The sequence below is a fragment of the Sceloporus occidentalis genome, unplaced genomic scaffold, assembly GCF_023333645.1.
Source record: "Sceloporus occidentalis isolate IW3139 unplaced genomic scaffold, rSceOcc1.0.p SCAF_135, whole genome shotgun sequence".
Lineage (NCBI taxonomy): Eukaryota > Metazoa > Chordata > Lepidosauria > Squamata > Phrynosomatidae > Sceloporus > Sceloporus occidentalis.
Window position 1 is genome coordinate 98,354 of NW_028317115.1, and position 20,853 is coordinate 119,206.

The following is a 20,853-nucleotide window of genomic DNA, read 5'->3' on the forward strand; positions in this document are numbered from 1 at the left end:
GTAGGACCATGCTATTGGTTTTAGAAAGTGGCCGGTGTAAGGTGCTGTGCCTTTAAGAGCAGTGTGTTTTGCCGAGAACCTCCTCCTCTTCTCAGACTCCAATGTGCAGTTAGTTAGCAGACAGGCTGTGGGAAACAGCATGTATAGTGCATTCTCTGTATCTACAGCGGGGCTGCCGTGAGATGCTATGCAGTGAGAGGGGAAAAAAACTAAGTTATTGTTAATGTACCTGCCTGGTGTTACCGGCATTTACTGCATGGACTAAGCCTACTGGAGTAATACAAAAGCAGAACCGAGAGCGTGGCGGAGATACAGGGATTCATTCACAGCCTGAAGGATTGCTTGCTGAAGGCAAAAATCACATGCAACTCTGTAACATCTGACGGGAATATAAAAGCTTGCTCTCCGCCAAAAAAAGAAGTTGTCGTTGGTCCTCGGACGTGTTCCTTAAACGTGCAGTTTGGATAAGCAAGTACTCTCGTTGAACTCATCGCCGGATTCGGAAAACTTGCGAATAAAACAAGTTCTCTAAGATCAGACCGAGATTGGTCTGGCCGTTACCTTCTGCTTTGGGGGAATTTAAACAATTATTTTCTGGTTTTTCTCCTGTGGTGGTTTGTTGGGCGGTTTAAGAAAATGTTAGCGGGCTTTGTGAAGAAGAAGATGTGCGGCATCGGGTTCTGGAAGGTGTCCATTTCGGTGGGGTTAGTGTTGGTGATACTGAGCGAGGTGGCACCTCAGCCCTGTCCAGCTCAGTGTTCTTGCTCTGGCACCACGGTGGACTGTCATGGGCTGTCTCTACGTAGTGTGCCTCGTAACATTCCACGGAACACCGAACGCTTGTGAGTACATATATATATATAACCAGAATTTTGCAACTGTATATCTATATATTCCTTATATTTTTATGTATGTAGAAAGAGACTCATTTATGTAGATGCTATAAACGCTTTCACATGAAGAAACTAAGAGAGGCAATTGTTTTTCTGCGTGCCCTCTTCCAGGCTAGAGGTTAAAATAGATAAATGTGGCATTGACATAAGAGGTAAGTGAACATCACATGTAGGAAACAAAAACTAAAGAACAAAAATAACCAAGTAGTAATATCGCCATTGGCGAAAGGCATCCGATCTATATGTTTGCAATCGTTGTGTAAGCGCACACTTTGCAAGGCAGATGATGTCAATAAAATCTTGATTCCTTATTACGGTACGCCATGCCTTCCTTTGCAAGCTGCCCAGTCGTAACGCTCTTTGTAGCACTGTGGTCATTAATATTTATATTTAATGAGATGTTGAATAATGCCTTATCAACATTAATGCTCGAGTCCCCTAGAATCGGAAGCCATAGAGCTCTGCATCTTATATGTAAAAAAGTCTCTTCTTTTCAGGGGTTTCTGTAGAATTTTCGAAAAGCCATAGCTGGTGAATATAGTTTTTTTTTTTTTTTTAATGGCACAATCTGCTTTTCTATGTATTTTATCTACTAGCAGGATGATTTCTGTTCATTATTAGTAGATGAACTAATCATTAGCTAGAAGACAGAAATACAGGAGCAGCGTTACAAGATCGTCTGTTTGATAATGGGACAGAGTTGTGTCTTGGGGTTTGATTTTATCAGGCTAAAGCTGTCAGTTTCACTTATAGGGGATGAGTTGAGTGGACGAAAAATGCAAAATCAAAGTTTAAACATCCCAGGATGTGGATTCTGAGAATTTGTATTATCTTGCCTTCATTTCTTTCCCTTTTTTTGTGGAAAATAAAAAGTATTAACACTTTCCTTGCCGATGCCTTGAGCAATAGACTGCGGTGGTATTTCTCACTCCATTGACTTAAGGTTTTTCACTTTGTGGAAGGTGACATTTAAACAAGTGTTTACACAGCGTTGAAAGACAGTGACATTATCATAATTTGTGGATGTATTGAAAGCATCAAGCATGGCAAATATGTAGCCGGTGTGTAGTGGGAAAAATGCGTGTTTTTTCAACAGCTACATTTAAAAAATAGAGGATTATTGTTACAGTATAGAATCAACCCATAATTTCAATAGATTGACAGGTCTGATAACATCACAGGGAGCTGAGAAGTCAAAGTTTAGGCAAACAATGCTTTGAGTACACTGCCATTTCCAAATATGCTCCGAGTGATATTGTACTAAATATTTCAAGACTAGTTTAGTTTCTGAATATCTTCATTCAAACAACAGTTGGTTTGTTGGTTTAAGAACTTCGGTGGACTATTGTGTTTAGTGATTAGATAACCGTTTTAAGATACAAAGTATTGCGATAGTGGTTTGTTCAGATTTTTAGCTCTTCTTATTCAGGTTTTAAAAAGCAGACACATATAGCTGGTTCTCACTAAGCCGCCATATAAGTTATCCTTACTGCTTTCCTTTTGCTAGCCATGAATGCTAATAATTGAGGTTGTAGATGTTTATGGAAGTAAAAATAAAACAATTAGCATATAAAAAATACAATCAAGTTTCACATTTTGATAAGTTGTCCATTAGTTGAGTTCTCTAGAATGATTTATTATTATTATTATTATTATTATTATTATTATTATTATTATATAAAGCTATTCCACAAGTGAAAATTTTGTGAATATTTCAGTAACAGTCATGCTGGCGATCATAGGAGTAAAGTTAATTTGTGAACTGAGATACCAGCTATCACCTAAAAATAGCACAGAAGGAAAGCCAAACACACATAATCCAGTTGGAAAAAATACAATTGTCTTAATTAATTAATAAAAAAGAAAATCTAAGAGTTAAAAAAAATTATTGCTAAAATAATAAGATAATGCAGGTTAATGTGGGTCTCTTGAACTTGAAAGTTATACTTGCATACTCACTCCGCACAATTTGTTTAGGAACTTATGTTATGTGTGCATAATTTCATTGCTTAATGCACTCCCCAGCTCCCAGAAAAACAACTTATTCCATAATAAATAATCTTTCCAATTGTGGGCCACTTCTTATGAAACTAAAGATATTTGAACTTTTTTAGGTAAATACTATCAGATTATAAAACCATGCGACTGTTATGACAACATCATTAAGATAAGATTTGGTGAAAAGTTCTTTTAAGATGCACTCCAACGTTTACATTTTGCTTAAAGTCTAACTAAAATCATTTTATGGTGTTCTTACCCAAAGTTACCTTAAGCTGTTTTTAGAGATTTCATGGAGATAAGCCTTCAAAATATACCACTCAGAAAAAGTTTGGAAGCCACCTATCTTTCAAGAAAATATTGACTTTTTAACACATTCCTATAGCCACAATGAAGAAAAAAAAATACTAGCATTTTTTTTGTTTGTTTTACTATAATTCTTGCCTTTTCCCAGAGATTTGAATGGGAATAATATCACAAGAATAACCAAGACAGACTTTGCTGGACTAAGACATCTTCGAGTCTTGTAAGTATTATTTAATGTGACTGTAAACCTGAATTTACAATTTACTATCGCCATATTAATAATTATATGGTTTTTTTTTTTCATTCCAAAGCCAGCTTGAACAATTTAGTTATTTAGTTAGTTATGCATTTTATTAGTAACAACTGTCACCTGCAAGTAATTAGTCATAATTGTCAATGTTTTCAAACACATTAATAAAATTGGAGGATATTCCTGTTTAATTTCAGCCCAGACATTGTCTGTTTTTAAATTTTATAAAATTATGTTGTCATACAAACGTCATATATTTCAGAAAAAGTTGTCCATATATTATCTGAATATTCTTCATTGTTTTAAAGTTTTTCCTATTTCAATATATTACATGTCCAGAAATGATAACTGGTCTTTTATTACAAGTTATATTGTAAGCCTCTAGATAAATATTCACATTATTATGAATGCTAGTCTGTTATTAAGTTCTTTATTTTTTCAAATGAGGTATTGAGTAATTTACATTCTCAAATAATAATAAGTTACTCCATTTAAACTATGCCTCAAATTAAATTATGATTTGAATTAAACAATATTATTTTGTTAGAAATAAAAAAAAAACTCGGGAGAGAGGGAGTAAGCACAATCGTTTATTTAATAAGTTAGATAAATGTTTTTTTTTATGTAAAAATTTTCAACGTAGTAAAGGGCAGACATTTGAAAAAACAAAAAAAGGTAAATTCTTCAACATATTCATAGTAGTTCCAGAGATCTCAATGATTTTTTCCCCCTTTGTACCCGTTGTTTTCCTTGTTCCCCATGGCTGGATTATCTTTTGAACTCATTAAATTGGATGTGAAATTTCAGACAGGATTTGAAATGTGTGAATTAATAAACTTGTTAAAATTGCAAGATCGCAGCCACTGGAGTTTAGAAATGGAAAGTATTAATGGCTAGATGATTAATGATTACAATAAGACAAATTTAGATTTTCTTTATTCCAGGCAGCTCATGGAGAACAAGATTAGCACGATTGAAAGGGGGGCATTCCAAGACTTGAAAGAACTGGACAGACTGTAAGTATTCTTCAACTGTGACCTCACTGTACGTTGTATTTTGTTTACCGTAGTTGTGTACTTGTAGCATGGCGTTTACTTAAAGCTACAGCACCACAAAAATCATAGATATTAATTAAAAAAAACACATAACTAACGCAATCTTTGTAAACAATGAGTATGTTTTTTTGTAATCTCTCTAAATTCCAGTTTGTGAGTTTGGAATTATGATCAAAGTTCCATTCTTTAAAAGATTGAATTTGCAAAAAGATATTCAATTTCTCTTATTGTTGGAACTAACAACACAATTCGGTGTAAACTTGTGTTGTTTTTGTCTGAAAACAATGTTGGGATTATGTAATTGTTTTCTTAAACCATTGTTTGTTGATGATTGTGCAGTTTGTCAATCTGTGTGCTGTACCTGCTGTGTAATTATGAAGCCATCATTAGTCACAGATAGATATAAATATCCAGTATGGCTGAATGCAATTTTCCCAGGGAAAGGCAGAGCCTAATGTCAATCAATTGAACGAAACACATGTTTGGAGGGTTATTAAAACTTTGTAAGTAAGTGGATTATGGCATATCCTGCTCATCTATCTTTTATGCTTTTAAAGGGAACTTAACTTGAAAATGTTCTTTATTCACTTTTATGGACAAATATAGCATAACATGTTTTTTTTTTTTTATTTATTTTGATCTATAATGCTTTCATGTTTTTTTGTAATTTAGTTGTAAAATAGTTTTTTTTCCCCTTGGAACTTGGATTTTTAGTTTCCAAAAATGTAAGTGGTTATTTACCTGTATAGAAGCTAGCTCCTTATGGGCCAACCCCCCATTAAGCATTACTCAAGTGTGTATAAAATACACTGGATAAATAGTAGAGTTGCTTTGGTTATTATAACATTTTTTAATGTGCTGATCCCAACAGCTCTTGGAATCTTAAACTGGGCCATAAACGTCATCAAGTCTGGTTTTCTATAAATTAAAAAAAACAACAACTTTACATTAAAAACAACATTTAAGTAAACAAGAATGCACTGGTGGCATAAGAACAAAACAGGACATACTAATTTAGCATTTTGTAGTCCAATTTTATAAAAAAAATCTTACTGGTCTGAAATCCTTGAATGTGAGATATGTAGATTCCTTTGGTTATCATGGAGACTGTTGTGGATTTAAATTTAAAAATTGGTTTTAATCACCTTTCTAAAAAAAAACACACCAATGACCCCCCATATGTATCTTCTGGACACTTTCAGGCTTTATTAAATGCTTATTTAAGCATAGGATAGGTCCCAGGCCTACCATACTTTATTCTACCATACTTTATTCTACCATACTTTATTCTACCATACTTTATTCTACCATACTTTATTCTATCATGATCCCCAGAGTATAAACTCTGAAGACCCCTTATGCAATGGCATTTCTACTTAGAGGATCCTTTATATTGATTTCATGACCCCAAATTAGTTCACTTAGGTGACAATAGATATATAAATCGGTTAAATATCAGTTTAATTAGAATTTTCATAATCCAAAAGCCAGAGTATTTCAGGTGGTGGAAGGTATGCCTTTCAGGAAAATAAATATCTCGGAATTGCCATTTTTTTCTATAAGTAGATCTGTAGGCGATGGCGATCTGCAGCCTCACTAAGTTAAATGATAATACAATGCGACATTACTTTGGGTCCAGCATGACTCTGTTGCCAATGATCATTACAAGTAAATTGGGGAAGCGGGATCCTATTAAGTAGAAACAGAATAATGAAGTGTACAGTTAAACAGAGGTAAGAATTGCAAACCCCAAACTATAAATCATATTCTGTAGCGCTGTACAAGGGGTAAACAGGACTTCAAAATAAATATATAACATAACAATTTTACTTAGAGCAATAGCGGGTGAGGAGGGCACTGTTTAAACAAGTTTACAATCTAGGAGTATAATAATAATAATAATAATATATAATTCCAATTAAAAAGTCTGTGGAACTTTCAAGTACTCTAAGTCTTTGAGAAATCATTTAACCTTCTATGGTTAAATTAGCATGTACAAGCCAACCCTCAGGTCTCCAGCTATTGCTGATAAATACCATGTCCGACTTGGAATAGTCCATATTTCAGACTGCTTTTTGCTTCTGATTTAGGAGAAGTTGTGCATTTAATGGGAAATCATTAATGGTTCTGCCATTTTCTGTTTCATGATTCTGATGACATAACCTCAGCACTATTTAAACATAAAAATTCCAATGCCCTTTAAGATAACACAATCACTGACAGTAAGTAATGATTTGAGCAAAGATATCATCTGTAAGGAAAGACATATCGCCCATGGCTGCATTTCTTTGTGTGTGTTCCTTTAGAACCCGCGCACCTATCTGGTGGTGTATTTTATTGCGCTGGACTGTTTAGTCTTCTATCCAGTGTCAACATTTCAAGCTAAAGTATCTTCAAGAAAAATATCCAGCTTTTTTCTTCGGCATAGTTTCCCTGGCATGTAGTTCTGAATCATATGCTTTCCAGGATAACCTTTTTTTAACATATCTTCAATATTTCAAATAGAAGGATCAATGAATCTCCTGAAATAAAGTCATACCGATGTAGATTATTTTTTACTAGCTTGTAAATTGTACTTTATCAACATTTACTCGACTAGCTTTCTTATATATCATGGATCTTCATATATCTCACGCTTTTTTATGAGCTCTGTTGGTTAATATGAAAGAGACCGTAGCTGTACTGTATACATCCATGTGGCTAATATGCATCCCTCAAAAGTGGGGAAACTTTACCTATTTAAGAAACTTAAGCCCCATAGTATTATTTTCCCCATTGAGTGTTTCTCATTTTGATGAGAATTTGGATTTCACTGTGAATTTCAACAAATGTTCTTGTTTTCAAAATAATTGACATTCTATGGAGGCCGTTTCATGTTGTTGGGGGTTTGATCCGCCAGATGCGCCTATGATATTCAGCATTTGTAAGCTTTGTAGAGCACATTCACGTCAATGTTCCTTAAACATTAACATATATATAATATATTAAATTATTTTTATAAAGTATGACATTTGAGTTTGCTTGGAATATTCTAGTAACGTTTGTACACTATTCTAAAACAAACTTTTTATTTCTTTGTGCATTCTTTAACAAATGAATTCATCAGAGTTGTTATATTTTCTGTCTTAACATCTGGAATCGTAACCAGACATGCATAATTGATGTTTTTCATGCCTAAGAAATATAGAAAATGCCGTTGTATATCAACAAAGTAAATTTGTTATACATTTGTAGATTAACGGGAGGCAGACTTCAGCCTTAAAGGAGTACTGACTTGCCTTTGATATTTGGAAATTGATTATATTGTCCGATTCAAAACTTTGAGAGAGCTGTTAAATGCTAAAGGTAGTCTTTCTTAGTCTAATCGATTTTAAATAAAAGCAGAACTACAACCCATGCGGTCTTGGTGTTTAAAAAAGAAAAGAGGTCTATTGCCAATGGTTACTATGGTATTACTTAATTCATAGTACATGGGGGAGAAAACTGTTGTATTTATTCGGCTCCATGTGTTGAACATTCCCTGTTATTTGTTATTTTACTGTGCCGTGTTAAGCTTTCAGTAGTTTCACACATATGCAGGTCAAAGGCAGCGTTTAACAACATGTAATTTAGGTGGCCTGGATTCTCTCTCGCCGCAAACAGCCTTATAGGATTCATTACAAACATCAGGAGTCCGGGTACTTTCGTAATAAAGAAATCACAAAAGTGGATTGGAAAAAAAAAAAAACAAACCCAATACCTTTAATGGCTAAGAGGATAGTATTAAACACAAACGTTCAGAAACAGTTAACTTAAGGCATAGCCAAACAAAACCAAAAAGCTGTTATTACTAACATCTTTATAACTACGTGAATGACCAAAGTGTCGACTCCATCTGTTCTCTTTATGCTCCAGTGAATGTCAGTTGTTTGCTGATGAAGATACACAAAGAAGTTGTTTGTTGTTGTTGTTGTTGTTGTTATATAACTAGTAATACTATATGGAGATGCACAAGGGATGTTTTTATGTACATGAAGTGAGTTCCACAGTTTACTTGGCTTCACTCCTCTTTATTTTTATTGGAATTTATACAGAATGCAAGAAGTTTAAATTTAAATAAATGAACCCCCCCCCCAAAGATATAATGATGTAGATGTACAGAATGGATATTAAAGGCTATGGACATACACACGGTTATATCTGGAATAGGTGCTCAATAGAAGAAACATTTTTACCCTTGGATCATCTGCATGCAGATGTTGGTATATAGCATCGTATCCCAGAGTTCTGCCTCGTAAGGTAGTTCAATGTGAGGGACGGGTACTACAGTAAATGGGCTTGTTACAAGACAATTTGGGCGAAATGTCCCTGTTAAAGGGTCAGCTGATCCTCCTCAGGGTAGCACTAGTTGGCCAATTTCAGAAAACACCAGAACTCACATCTGAAAGTCTAAATTGGAACATCCAACCACAGCATAGAAAAAAAATGAAAACATACTGAAACCATGTAAAAAATACACTCTGTGGAACCTAAGTAATAAGTCATCCCCCGGGCATTTTTGCATTCTATATCAAAAAGGGCCTGCATCTCTCATCTACGCGTGAACTTTGCTAAACCTTTAAATACCAGAGGCTATACAATTCAATGTAAGCCCTCCACCAGCAGACAATGGATCGTTCTCCATGTCACTCACTTAGCTTAGGATAACCATGGCTGACTTAAATACTTTCCATCTGCAAATTTTATTTGTGAGTCAAAGCTACCTATAGTTTTTGATTGCGATTTATGTTTTAATCTATATTAAAATAACTACTTTATCATTCTGCAGTTCCTCCACAAAAAGTTCTTCAAAATATTGTAGTGAGCATGCATTGCTTGCCTACTTTGTCACACAACAGAGTGCACCATATTGCTACTAGCCAGGTCTAAACAAACATAACTTGTATTCGATCGTGTAATTCGGTGGGTGGAAAATTTTATAAACTAAGTACTGCCAGTGGGAAAGCTAAAACATCAAGGTATGCCACTTCTATCGGGCTAGGTTGAAAGCAACTGTCCACTAGATGTGATGGGGTCACAATTTCCTTTATATTGAGGTCCGCTTAGATCTTTCTCAGAAATCAGTGTCTGAGAACGGGGAAAGAAAAAAGACAGAAGATCTTGTTTTTTTGAATGGAAACCAAGATCTATGCGAGCATCTCTTTTATACCCGGTCCCCAGCTGTTGGCTAAAAGTAAATATTTCATATTTGTGAGGATAAGCTAAGAGAATCCACTCTGTTTACATGTGCCAAGTCCAACTGATGGAAGTGTATTGTTATCTGACAGCCAATTCATCTCCTTGGGACCCTGGAATTCAGAATAGTATGCCTTTTATACTCAAGCTAAAGAAGACTAGGGAGGGGTGCCCAACCAAGAGACTATTCGGTCTTTGCTTGGATATTAACAGGATATTAACAATATTGTACGTACCAAACAAAAGACTGTGAAAAGCTCAATTCTAATACATCCCATTTTTAATCTAATAAATGAAATCTGTAGAAAGAGTTCTTCGTCAAACATTGACTCGTGTTGTAGCCGGTCTTGTTAGTGTTGGAACAAAGATACCTACTGGTTCAAGCAAAAACAATGCAAAGGCAGAACTATGAACTTTGTGAATTACACACTGCGTTTAATTATATTCAATTATTATTACTTTCCCTTTATTTTTGTTACTGGAATATATTTATAAAGTAACAACCTTTCAACGCCATAGGTCTATTTTAAATTGTCATTTTCGGAGCAAAACAATGACAAGAAGTAATATCAGTAGGATACCGCAAGCTTTATGTTTTTACAGCTTTGACATGTGGGACAGCATGGGGAAGATAGGCAGCCTATGGCCTCAACAGCCAATCACATCTTTCAGATTCCAACCACAACGTATCTTTTTAATCCTCCTCTATTCCTGAGGTGGTAGAAACAATGTTATTTTCAGAAATCAAACTATAGGAGTCAAATGTTGTTGTTTTTTTGAGGTTTTCTCTCCTCTGATCTCCCTTCTAAGAACAAAGTCAACATTAAGAAACCTTCTAATGCAATCAATTATAAATTAATAAACGTGCATAGATAATAAATCTATGCCAAAAAACAATCAAATACAGGATAATCATGAAAATATGATATAAAATAGCATATGCAGTTATGACCTTTACATGACATTAGAAGTGGCATGGTGTATTTATTACATCTTCACCAAAGAGAATACCATAATATAACTAAATAAACACAATTTACCATATAGCCGTACCATATAGTAGTGTTGGCAGATATAGTCTTCTATATTTAGCAATTAGAGTTTATTCCTACTCTTTGTTTCAATACATAACATATTATCCCCACTTAAAGATCCAAGGAGGTGAGTGATATACACCATTTGTACACCATTTGGACGTTCCAATGGCTTTTCTGGAAAGCAGACTGAAATTACCTATGTGTTTGTTGCATGGTTACAGTTTCTGTATAAGGTTAGTATTTCTCATCCACTGAAAAGAGCCTTAAAAACCTCTTGGTTTTGGTCAAACCCATTATTTTCATATGAGAATATAGCACAATTTGCCACGCAGACTTCCTCTGTGGACTTTCGTTTTAAATGATGGTGAGAAACTCTTTCGAGACCTTTTCTCAAATTCCAAGACAGGATAGCTGTTTATTTTTCCCATGTCGATATTCCTGCATATTCTCCCCTAACGACCATTGCCTAGACAGCCCCTACATCCTTAGATGCCAAACTGTATAAAATAATTCACCCCACAATCCCCAGATCTGAAACATAACACATAACTGATATGGGTTTGTCTTAACAATTCTTATTGTCTTCATTTATTTCGGGGCAGCGTTCCAAGCAAACATTCTTCACATATTTTAATGATATATTCTTTCAAAGTGCCTTTATGGATAGTATAGCAAATCCTCGTTTCATGTACCTAGCAGATTAACAATAAATGAGCAATTTTGCAAATATAAGTAAGGTACACTATGTTATGTTGTTTGTTAAGCAGTACACGTTAAAGGAAACGGTATCATTAAATTAACAAATTTAATGCAAATATAAAAAACTGCATGCTTTTAGCAGATGTCTTTAAAATATTTGTGACATTCATATGCACTAGATTGTAAGCTCTTTATATCTAATATATTCCATGCCCTTTTAATTGTATTAACAGTAATATTATGGGATCGTGGTAGGATACTGTCCCTTTAAGATACATTGACTGTCATTGCCATTTAGCATCGGATAATTAATCTTAATTCATTTATCGGATTCCATGTTTTCAGGGCATGGTTGATTTCACATGTTTCATATGAGTTTCTTTATTTTTTATGTTTTTAAATTTTAATAATAATGAAAATAATAATAAAAAAAAAAATCTAGTAGTGAATTTCAATAGTGAAATATTTAACTATTTTATAAGTAATATTTTCTGATTCCTTGGCCCATTAATCTGCATTCCCCTGGCGTTGTTTCTCTTAACCATTAGCAATATGTAAGTAGATATTACGTTCGTAAGATAAACAATTTTGTTTTTTCGCTTTCAGGCGTCTCAATAAAAATAACCTCCAGGTATTCCCTGAACTGCTTTTTTTGGGAAATCCGAAGCTCTTCAGACTGTAAGTATTTTTACAATTTTATTAACATTCATCAGCTGGTTTTAAATGTGTTTTTTTTGGTGTCCAACTAATAACATTTGCCGATGATGTGAAGTTTAAAGGGAAAATATGAATTACTAGAACTATTTCATGTGCTGGGAGTCTGATTTGCAATCACCATAGCAACCAGTAAGCATTCCCACTGATTGCTCCACTTTTACTAATTTGCCTTTTTTATATATACATAACCCTTATGGTATAGTCAATGACTCGGTCAAGATGTCATGTATAAGGAGCCGGTCAATCTATTGTTGCTTTGTTTCTGCAAACACAGATTATGTTTTTAAACTAATATTTGAAAAAATGAAAGATGCACGTTTTTTTTTATTTGGGTTACCTGTCTGTGGAAATCAACACCTAAGTACACTTTTGCTACTTTATATTCAAATTTCATAATTTGCTTGTTACCAGATTCCCCCCAAAAATATACAAACACAAATTTCTGGGTGTTGCAATCTAAGAAATATTCTCAAATAAATAGCTTTTTGTGCTGAATGTGCTAGAAAACATAAAGTATAGCTTTGGCTGGTTTTTATTGCTTTAAATGAGTTTTAGTTGATACAAAGGATACGGCATATCAAACCCTACTCATATCTCTATACGACGGGTACTTACTTTGATCTCATCTTCATATAATTACTGCAAGCTCCCCATCTGCCATTAGTTGGTTAGCATTGATAACTTCTAGCATCACATAACAAGAGCTGCTAAATACAGCTTACAATCAGCCTCTTTGGTGCTAAAAGAGTTAAAAAACGCTTTGGATACTGAAACTAAATCAAAACTAGGGACTGTCACTGCGAATCAAGGACAGTTGTCAGGTGTATGTGTGAGACGGTGCTTCGCTGATGATATGTGACATTTTTATTTATCTTTATAGTAATTTTTTTAGAGAAATGTTAAAGGTTATGGGTAAAGAAGTAAACACAATCATTATTTTCTGGTAACCTACGCAACCAAATTATTTTTAATCCACGAAGCGTGTAGCCACCATGTCGTTTCGAAGCTTCGCGAGCAAAGTTTGGATGCGTTTTTTAAATCTCCCAGATGTCTCCTCGTAGATCGCTATCTGCATTCCTTTCTGTGACAATTGATAATACGGGACAAAGGTTAACGTCCAGAAATCTCGCTAAAGCAGGTATACTTTCAATAAACTGGATGTACGATGATGTCATTGCCACATAACCTTAAACTGCCCTTTAAACCTTTATGCCCCCGGAGTCTGAGCAGAGTATTGCAAAACCCTCGGACACTCAAGGGGTTAATTGTGCGATCGTTTGCCGGGGGGTCGTGCTTGTTCCTCCGGCATCCAAAGAGTTAAACGTACTTGCAGGCCAAAAAATAATAAAATAATCAGGCGGAGACTGCGGAAAGGGGAAGATTGAATTGCACCCCCAGGATAGCGCCAGAGGCTATGGAGAGAGACGTTGCAGCGAGTGTGAGTTTCAACAAAACCCGAAAAACTGGGTTGGAAATATACACTAAGTAATTGGTTTCCAGCGCGCTGAAATCAGGTGTGGCCAGCGCCCTGCTTGAAATGACATAATGCATTGCGCTGGTGTACAAGGTAGCCCGTCAAGCACAGCGCTCCATGTAGGACGCAGAACAGAAGTATTAGGAGTGTTAAGTTTCCTCTGCCCGAGGGTGATTGCTGATCGCGCCATAAAGCAAACATGCGCTAATGGCAGATCCAAGCTTTTAAAAACACATTACCTGCGCGGAAAATACAGCGAAATCAATGCACATGCAACACATCGTTATTTACTTCTATAAAAAAAAGAAACAACGTTAAAGGAGTCCGTCCTTTCTAGATGGGGCTCTCTGTTTCCATGCGGACTCCCGCTGACATTGATTGATCCTCCTGGAGTGCGGCGTAGTGCGATTGTGTAACGATCCAAGCTTAAATTTCAGTAAGGTATACGAGATCGCTCGTTAAAGACCAGAACGGTAAACCTTATAAACTCTCCAGAAGCAAGGGGAACGCGCTGGATGGGTAGAAACAGCGTTTCCGTCTTATTAAGGTTTTTTGCGGCTCCGGTTTTGTTTTTTTAGGCTTGTTTTACCTTTTGTAGGTGAACAAAGTAAAAAAAAAAACCTAAATGTTGCGTCACAATTTCCCGCAATGACCGTAATATATTGCGTCTCTCTCGTTCCCACTAAATACAACCGACCATTATGAAACTGTATCTGCTTTTTGTGAATGATATTCTACAGCGGGCTTCTGAATCTCACCGCAGAGTTTTAAGAAGGTCTCTTCTGCAAGAAGGGGCGAGTTAGCCCTGCCTGATTAACATTTTTTGTTGTGAGATGAAATCCTTTATCAGGACGAATAAACCCCAGGGTCTGCGAGAGGGCTAACAACAAACCCCATTGCTTTTCGCTGGACCGCCTAGAGTCCCTAGACCATGTGCTGGAACTCTATGGCACACAAATGGTTAAAATTTGACTTTGCCCTCCCAGGAGCCGGCTCGGTAGTCAACCCCACGCTATTAAAAGCCGGTTTAAAGAGGACATTTTATTTCCAGTACGGCATAACGCTGCACGTAATGTAAGCACTTCACGTTTTGTATGGCCGAGGGCTGAACAATCCCAAACGAGCAGAATAACGAGCAATAAAAGCCTCTATTCTGTGGATGGGAACGGAAACTCAAGATGCATTTTTTTTTTTTTTTTTTAACTTAATTTCCTCTCTGCCCCGTATTTTTAAATATTGTTTGCACTAATGCATACGCAAGGCGTCCCGGTTCCCTCCAGCTTCTGTGCGCGATCATCACGGTTTGACCTCTCTTTGTAAATGAGATGCCAGCTGAAAGGGGACAAAATGCTTGTTTTGTAGCCTAAAAGCAATATGAAAGCGAAAGAGGGCTCAGCGTATACGAGTCGTGATTAGGCACGGTCGATTGCCGCCAGCGGTGTACTGCACTTTCCCTTTGCTCTGTGCTCCGGTTACTCTTTGCACAAGCTCAGAGAGCAGCGCATGGTCAGGTCAAGTAGCTGCGTTGGAAATTGAAGTACAGTTGCAGCTGTGTTTGTTGGAGCAGGAGTCTCGTTTAAAGAGCATTTCCATTTATCCAGTCCATTAACAGAACTCTGTAAAATAATACCAACTCTGCATAAAATACAGGACAGTGTAATAAAATTACAAGCACTTGCTGACAGATGGGCAGCGTAAGTAAAAGAGAAGTGATATGTTTTGAGTTTAAATGAGACATAGGGTCATTTTTTTTGGTATTTTTAATTTTTTTTTGCTGGGATCAATGTGACTTGAAGGTATTTTATAGCTGATAACGCAGCTAGTTTCTGCACAAATAAATTGATGAATAGGTAGCCCGGGTCATGGCGTACAAATGACTTATACTTCAATGCAGAATTCACTCTTTTTTTTCCCGGGTGCCTTCTACGCGTTTAAATAGAAAATTTTAATACAGCTGGACCTAACGTTTTTCCTCCCCAGTGCCCCTCTTTTCTAGAATTTGTTGGGAATGAGTGTATCAAAAGTTTCTACATATAAACCAAACCGTATAAATAAAGTACATTATTAGCATTCTAAGTGCCTCACTAATATAGCTAGTAACAGATCACCGTGTCCCTCTGTGGCCGTTTCACATCATTCTACCTTAAAAACAAACCGATTTCACGTGTTTTCTTCAAATTCGCATTTCTTTAAGTGCACCGCACCAGAATTCCTTACTATCAGGTCCACATGTATACCGAGGATCTAAAGATAATACTTCCAGCATTTCTCATTGATACACAATGTGTTAAGTGATTATATATACGTGCATACACGGCGCAATTATTAACCCTTTCAAAACCCATTGCGAACATTCTATGTAGTGACTCAACAAATATGTTAACCAAATGGCTATAATACATGGAGAACTTGGCTTTTCGTTATTTTAATATACAGTTCATTGAGTCTCCTGCTTTCACACATGGATGGCAATCATTTCTGGTAGCAAAAGCACCAATTGGGGGGTCTTATATATGATCACGGCAGTGTAGAAAAGGAAGGAGTCAGTTCCATACTGTGTGACCCCAACATCGGGGCAAAACCCCCTGAGAGTTTCCAGGTATGCCTGTTAAGCTGCTTGATGGCCATTGCATATATCCATGTATGAGATTCTAGATCATTGCATGTCAGTCTTTGACAAGTTCATACATGTAGTATTTCAAATATTTGAATTGTTTCTTTTTATAAAGTTTATGCGTTGCTGGGAAGCATTTGGCATGGAGTGGCCAGCGGTATATATGGTTTTAAATGGTCTTAACATCAGTGCAGGAATATGGGATGATGGGCAGGAGACCAATGTTGTTAGAGTTCAATGGTGAGACTAGAAAGATAAATTCTGGACAGCTGGTGAGTATATAAAACAGTTGGATAGCAGTATAACATGTGTTTGGTTTGTCAAATGATAATAAAAAGTCATAAAACCAGGAACCTTCTCCCGTAACTCCCCAAACTAAACCTGTCATCATGTATAATGTCCTATTTGTACAGCAATACAGAATATCTATGGTTCTTTATACTGTAAATATATGATAAAAAACATAAGAGAACCGACATTATGTTACGCTCAGTTTATTGTGAAAATGTAGGGAAGGTAAATCTCTGGATAAACTGTCCCTCGTTACATCCGGCTGGGATTAAATATTTCTTTATGTTGACCTATATGTTCATGACAGGTTTGGGCAACAATAGTTACTTTAATGGATGTGGGCCTAGTGACTGCTCTCGTGAAGCAAACAGCTTTTGACTGCTCATTGTCCACGTTGGGGGAAAAATCAATTTGCCTGTTAGTCCAGTGAATTCCAAAAACATGAACTACTTAACTCTTCCGACACTTACAATGTCACTGGCCAGCGGACATGGAAGCCCGCAGCGATATACCTTACAAATAGCATGTCTGCACCACTGGATCATTTCTATAGAACCGGATGCATTCATACAGATGTTCGAGCAAATTACCAGATGTGGATTATTCTTTTTCTCTCTTGGTCCAGTTTTAAAACATGCCATACAAGTGTGTATGTGTGTGGTTATATACTATATATGTATATATATATATATATATATATATATATATATATATATATATATATAATATATGAATATTTTGATATAAAGAATAATATATATTACGTTCAAAAAGAAGTACTGTAATAACTGTGTATTCTCTCATTTCTCTCTCAAATCTGTCTTTTACGTTGCACCTGCACAATGCTGGGGAGTATGTGTAGTTTTTAAGAATAAATAAAACACGTTTTTGGGAAATCAACACAAAATTTATGAATTGTTAATGGTGTTTAAAACACGAGAGTGCATATTTTCATGTAGTTTCCTGCTGCCTAATAATAATAATGATAATCTCAGTTATTGGAGTCATTTGATAATTTGCAAGAAATTGGGCTCAAGGTCTTCATCGGGACGTCTTTTCATTTTGAAGAACGCTACTCTAAGTGATCTTGCCGAGGAGCTGTAAATTTCAAATATTCTTGAATGAATTCTGCCATTTCTGATTATAGTGTAGGGAACTGGATGTGTCAGACGCTACACTACTCCGCTTCATTATTCTCTAAGCTAGTTTGGCCCCTGCCACAATAAATTCAACAACAGTAACACAGAAATTGCAGGTTACAGTTGCTACGGTTACCGTTGTCCGACAGATTGACATCATTACCCATGCAGTGATGTACCATGATAGCTACCGCTGACTTTGTTCAGAAGAGGACACTAAAGACCTTTCAGTCGGTGGCAGGATGACGATCCATAATATGATCCGTTATTTTTATATAATTAACCAGAAATGTGTGTTTTCTAAACAGCAACGTACATTGTCAAGTTTAATGTATTTGTAAAATATTAACACGCACAAATACGCAATTACGTAGTATGACTAATACACCGTTTCCTTTTATTATATTTTGTATGATTCTGTATGTTTATATCACATCTTTTTTTGTTCTGTATGTGTTCCAATGTACATACCTAGAAACTTTCCAGTTATTCTGACCCCGTGTCCAGCTCCTATGGAGCAGAGCCAGGTTGGGAAGTAAGATGGCCATCAGTGTGATGAAAAGGGGCAAAAGATCCACATAGGAGTGTGTGGAGCCAGACTACTGCCCTTACTACCCCTGTTAGCTCACATCTTACAAGGGGAAATTATAAGAGTTACCATGTCTTCTCGTGTTCTTCACATATCGCATGCTATCTGTGTCTCCATGTATCTAGCTGTAATGCCTCTTCCTACTTAAGTTCTAATAAATATCGTCATTGCTGTGTTAAGGTTAACACCTTCCAGATTTATAGTCCTGAACAAGAGCCAATCTGTACAGCAGTCACCTAGAATAATGCCAATTATTTAGCAATTACCTATGTGGCAATCTAATTAGCAGTGTATTGAGGCTGCTCATTGTCCTAGGCCCGCTCCATGGCCGCCATGATGTCATGACGTCATACCTCAACACTGTGCATCTTAAGAATGGGTAGTGGGAGGTACCATACAATGGATGCTGTGTCAACTAGGAACAGTCCTCCTTAATGTAAATGGACCCCTTTAAACAGCGGCAGAGGGGCCCAGGCCTATTTCCAGCCAGCTACTTCTTTTCAAAGCAGTGACATTAACAATGGATGAAAATTCATCCGCATACAGAAGTTGAATAATTTGGCCAAACCTGTCACAGGTATTGGATTGTTTTAGGTTTCCACGTCTGGGAAGCAGAATCCTGCCTTAAGCGGCATTTAAAAGAAATATGATATATGATTACAGAAAACTTTGAAGACAGAATCCCATTCTGTCGAAGAAAATACCTTTAAAGAAACATTGCCTCTTGATCAAGAGCAAAGGGTTATTCGCATTTTGGATGTCAGTACGTGATTGATGTATCCTTGTTGCAAAAGAATGTTTTTTTACCCCTATGATCCTATATTACAGGCAAATTATTCTCAGTCTTCAAATGATGAAGTCTGTTTAGCAAAGGACATTGCTGTGCTGATTTAAATTTATAATTAAAAATTACATTGACCTAGAACACAAAAAGTTTGGTGTATTACATACTTTTTATATTCCTCTCTATCAAAATTCAATGACCCTCACACCCTGTCCCTGGATGGCCACCCAACAAGTTCCTTTATTTGGTTCCAAGAAAGAACATTGGGGGTTCGCCCCTTAATGTTGTTACTTTAGAGGCTATATTTTCAGTGATATGAGTTCCCGGTGAGATAACTAAACTGTAGCTGAAACCAGCCTCAAAACCCTGGAGGTCTCCATAGTCCTTACACTGAATGTGGATTCTGAATTTCACTAGCTTGATAGCAAACAACTTATTCCATTTATTAGGTATTAGCACAGAATATTACATAGTTCCATTTAAACAAAACGGTGATTGTTGTAGTGTTACAGTTCTTCGGCAGCAAAGCGCAGTTCTGCCAACCGAGTCTGCTAAATTGTTTCTTCTACTTGGTGTAAGATCTTGAACATTACCTTGTTCTTGGCCTTGTCTCGGTTTCGGTATATAGTCTTGCCTGTCTCGTGGACTGAAACCATTTTTAAATCAATGCTTGTATTTAGCACTGTTATTTCTTGCCCTGAAATACATGAAAAACAGCGCAGAAAAAACGAGTCTGAAACGAGAAGGGTGTTTTATGGTTTATGTCATAGTACAGGTCTGTACGCAGTCTTTATTTCTAAAGCAATATTAATTCTCTATTAGGGGAAAGGAGTTGTTTCTCGATGGAGTGCCAATATGTGTTGGAAAAACAGCTTTCTTTCCAGAATGTATTTGAGAAGAACTGAAGCGAGTCCCATGACTAATATATAAAGAGGGAAGCAGCTGCGCTGTGCAAAGTCCATGAGGAGTCAACTGCGGCATTAACCGCCCCATCAAAGTGCTAGCCTGTTTTATTTCCATGATAAACTTTTAGATGACTGTCCACCCCAAACCAGTTTCGCTTTCAGTTACTTCCTATTTAATTGGTTTCTCTGCAAATGTGTGTTTCTTGCAAGGCTTCCTACATAGCATCAGGTAACATTTAATACGAATGTTTATGAACCAAGGTACCTCATTTCTGATAGTCCACATGGACTGAAGTACCCCATGACAGTCTTTCCAACGTCTTGCTCCTGAAGTTGCGGATACTTACGGGTGCCTAGTGTCAAGTGTTTGTCTGCCTACCAGAGATCTGACCAGAGATCAGTAAATATATACAGCCTGGTGATCTGCTTGTGTTTCCTGAGACTTTGTTCCATTGCTTACCAACCTTTTAAGTCATCGCACCTAAAATTAAATGTAAAAAATTAAGATTTTGTTCTAGAGGGATAGCAATGGTTAAATTAGTAGTTATGAAAAATACCTCTTTCAAGTGGAGTGTTTATGGTAGGAACACAATGGACTTGTTAGACAATGTAAAATGTGTCTTTCGTTCCGTGCTCTATTTCTCTGTTATATTTTTCCTGTATTAAAGTATGATTTTGGCAGATTTCACATATTCAGAACCAGTGGACTATGTCTAACGAGCAGTAATCCACAGGCCCTGTTAATTTCTGGGCATGTGTTCTATGTTTCTTGTTCACAGTGAACTGTAGTTAATTTGCTCTTTTGTCTTGATTTATGAACGAGGGCATATTGGTAAGTTAATATATATGTGTAATACAGACATATTTTCTTTATTTTATGCAACCAGA

The 20,853-nt window shown here is 36.3% G+C and overlaps 1 protein-coding gene across 4 annotated transcripts in view; it reads left to right on the forward strand.

Annotated features, from left to right (window-relative positions):
• The first annotated feature begins 636 nt into the window (after positions 1–636).
• The window catches only part of LOC149281319 (slit homolog 2 protein-like), a 146,592-nt gene continuing 126,375 nt past the window's right edge, over positions 637–20,853 (forward strand). For 2 of the 4 annotated variants that reach the window (XM_089499423.1, XM_089499422.1), the window contains exons 1-4: positions 664–842; positions 3,346–3,417; positions 4,392–4,463; positions 12,059–12,130. In XM_089499423.1, coding sequence (XP_089355549.1) covers positions 664–842; positions 3,346–3,417; positions 4,392–4,463; positions 12,059–12,130 — 395 coding nt within the window. Of the gene's footprint in view, positions 843–3,345; positions 3,418–4,391; positions 4,464–12,058; positions 12,131–20,853 lie in introns of all 4 variants that reach the window. The other 2 variants (XM_089499421.1, XM_089499425.1) reach the window with 2 other exon arrangements.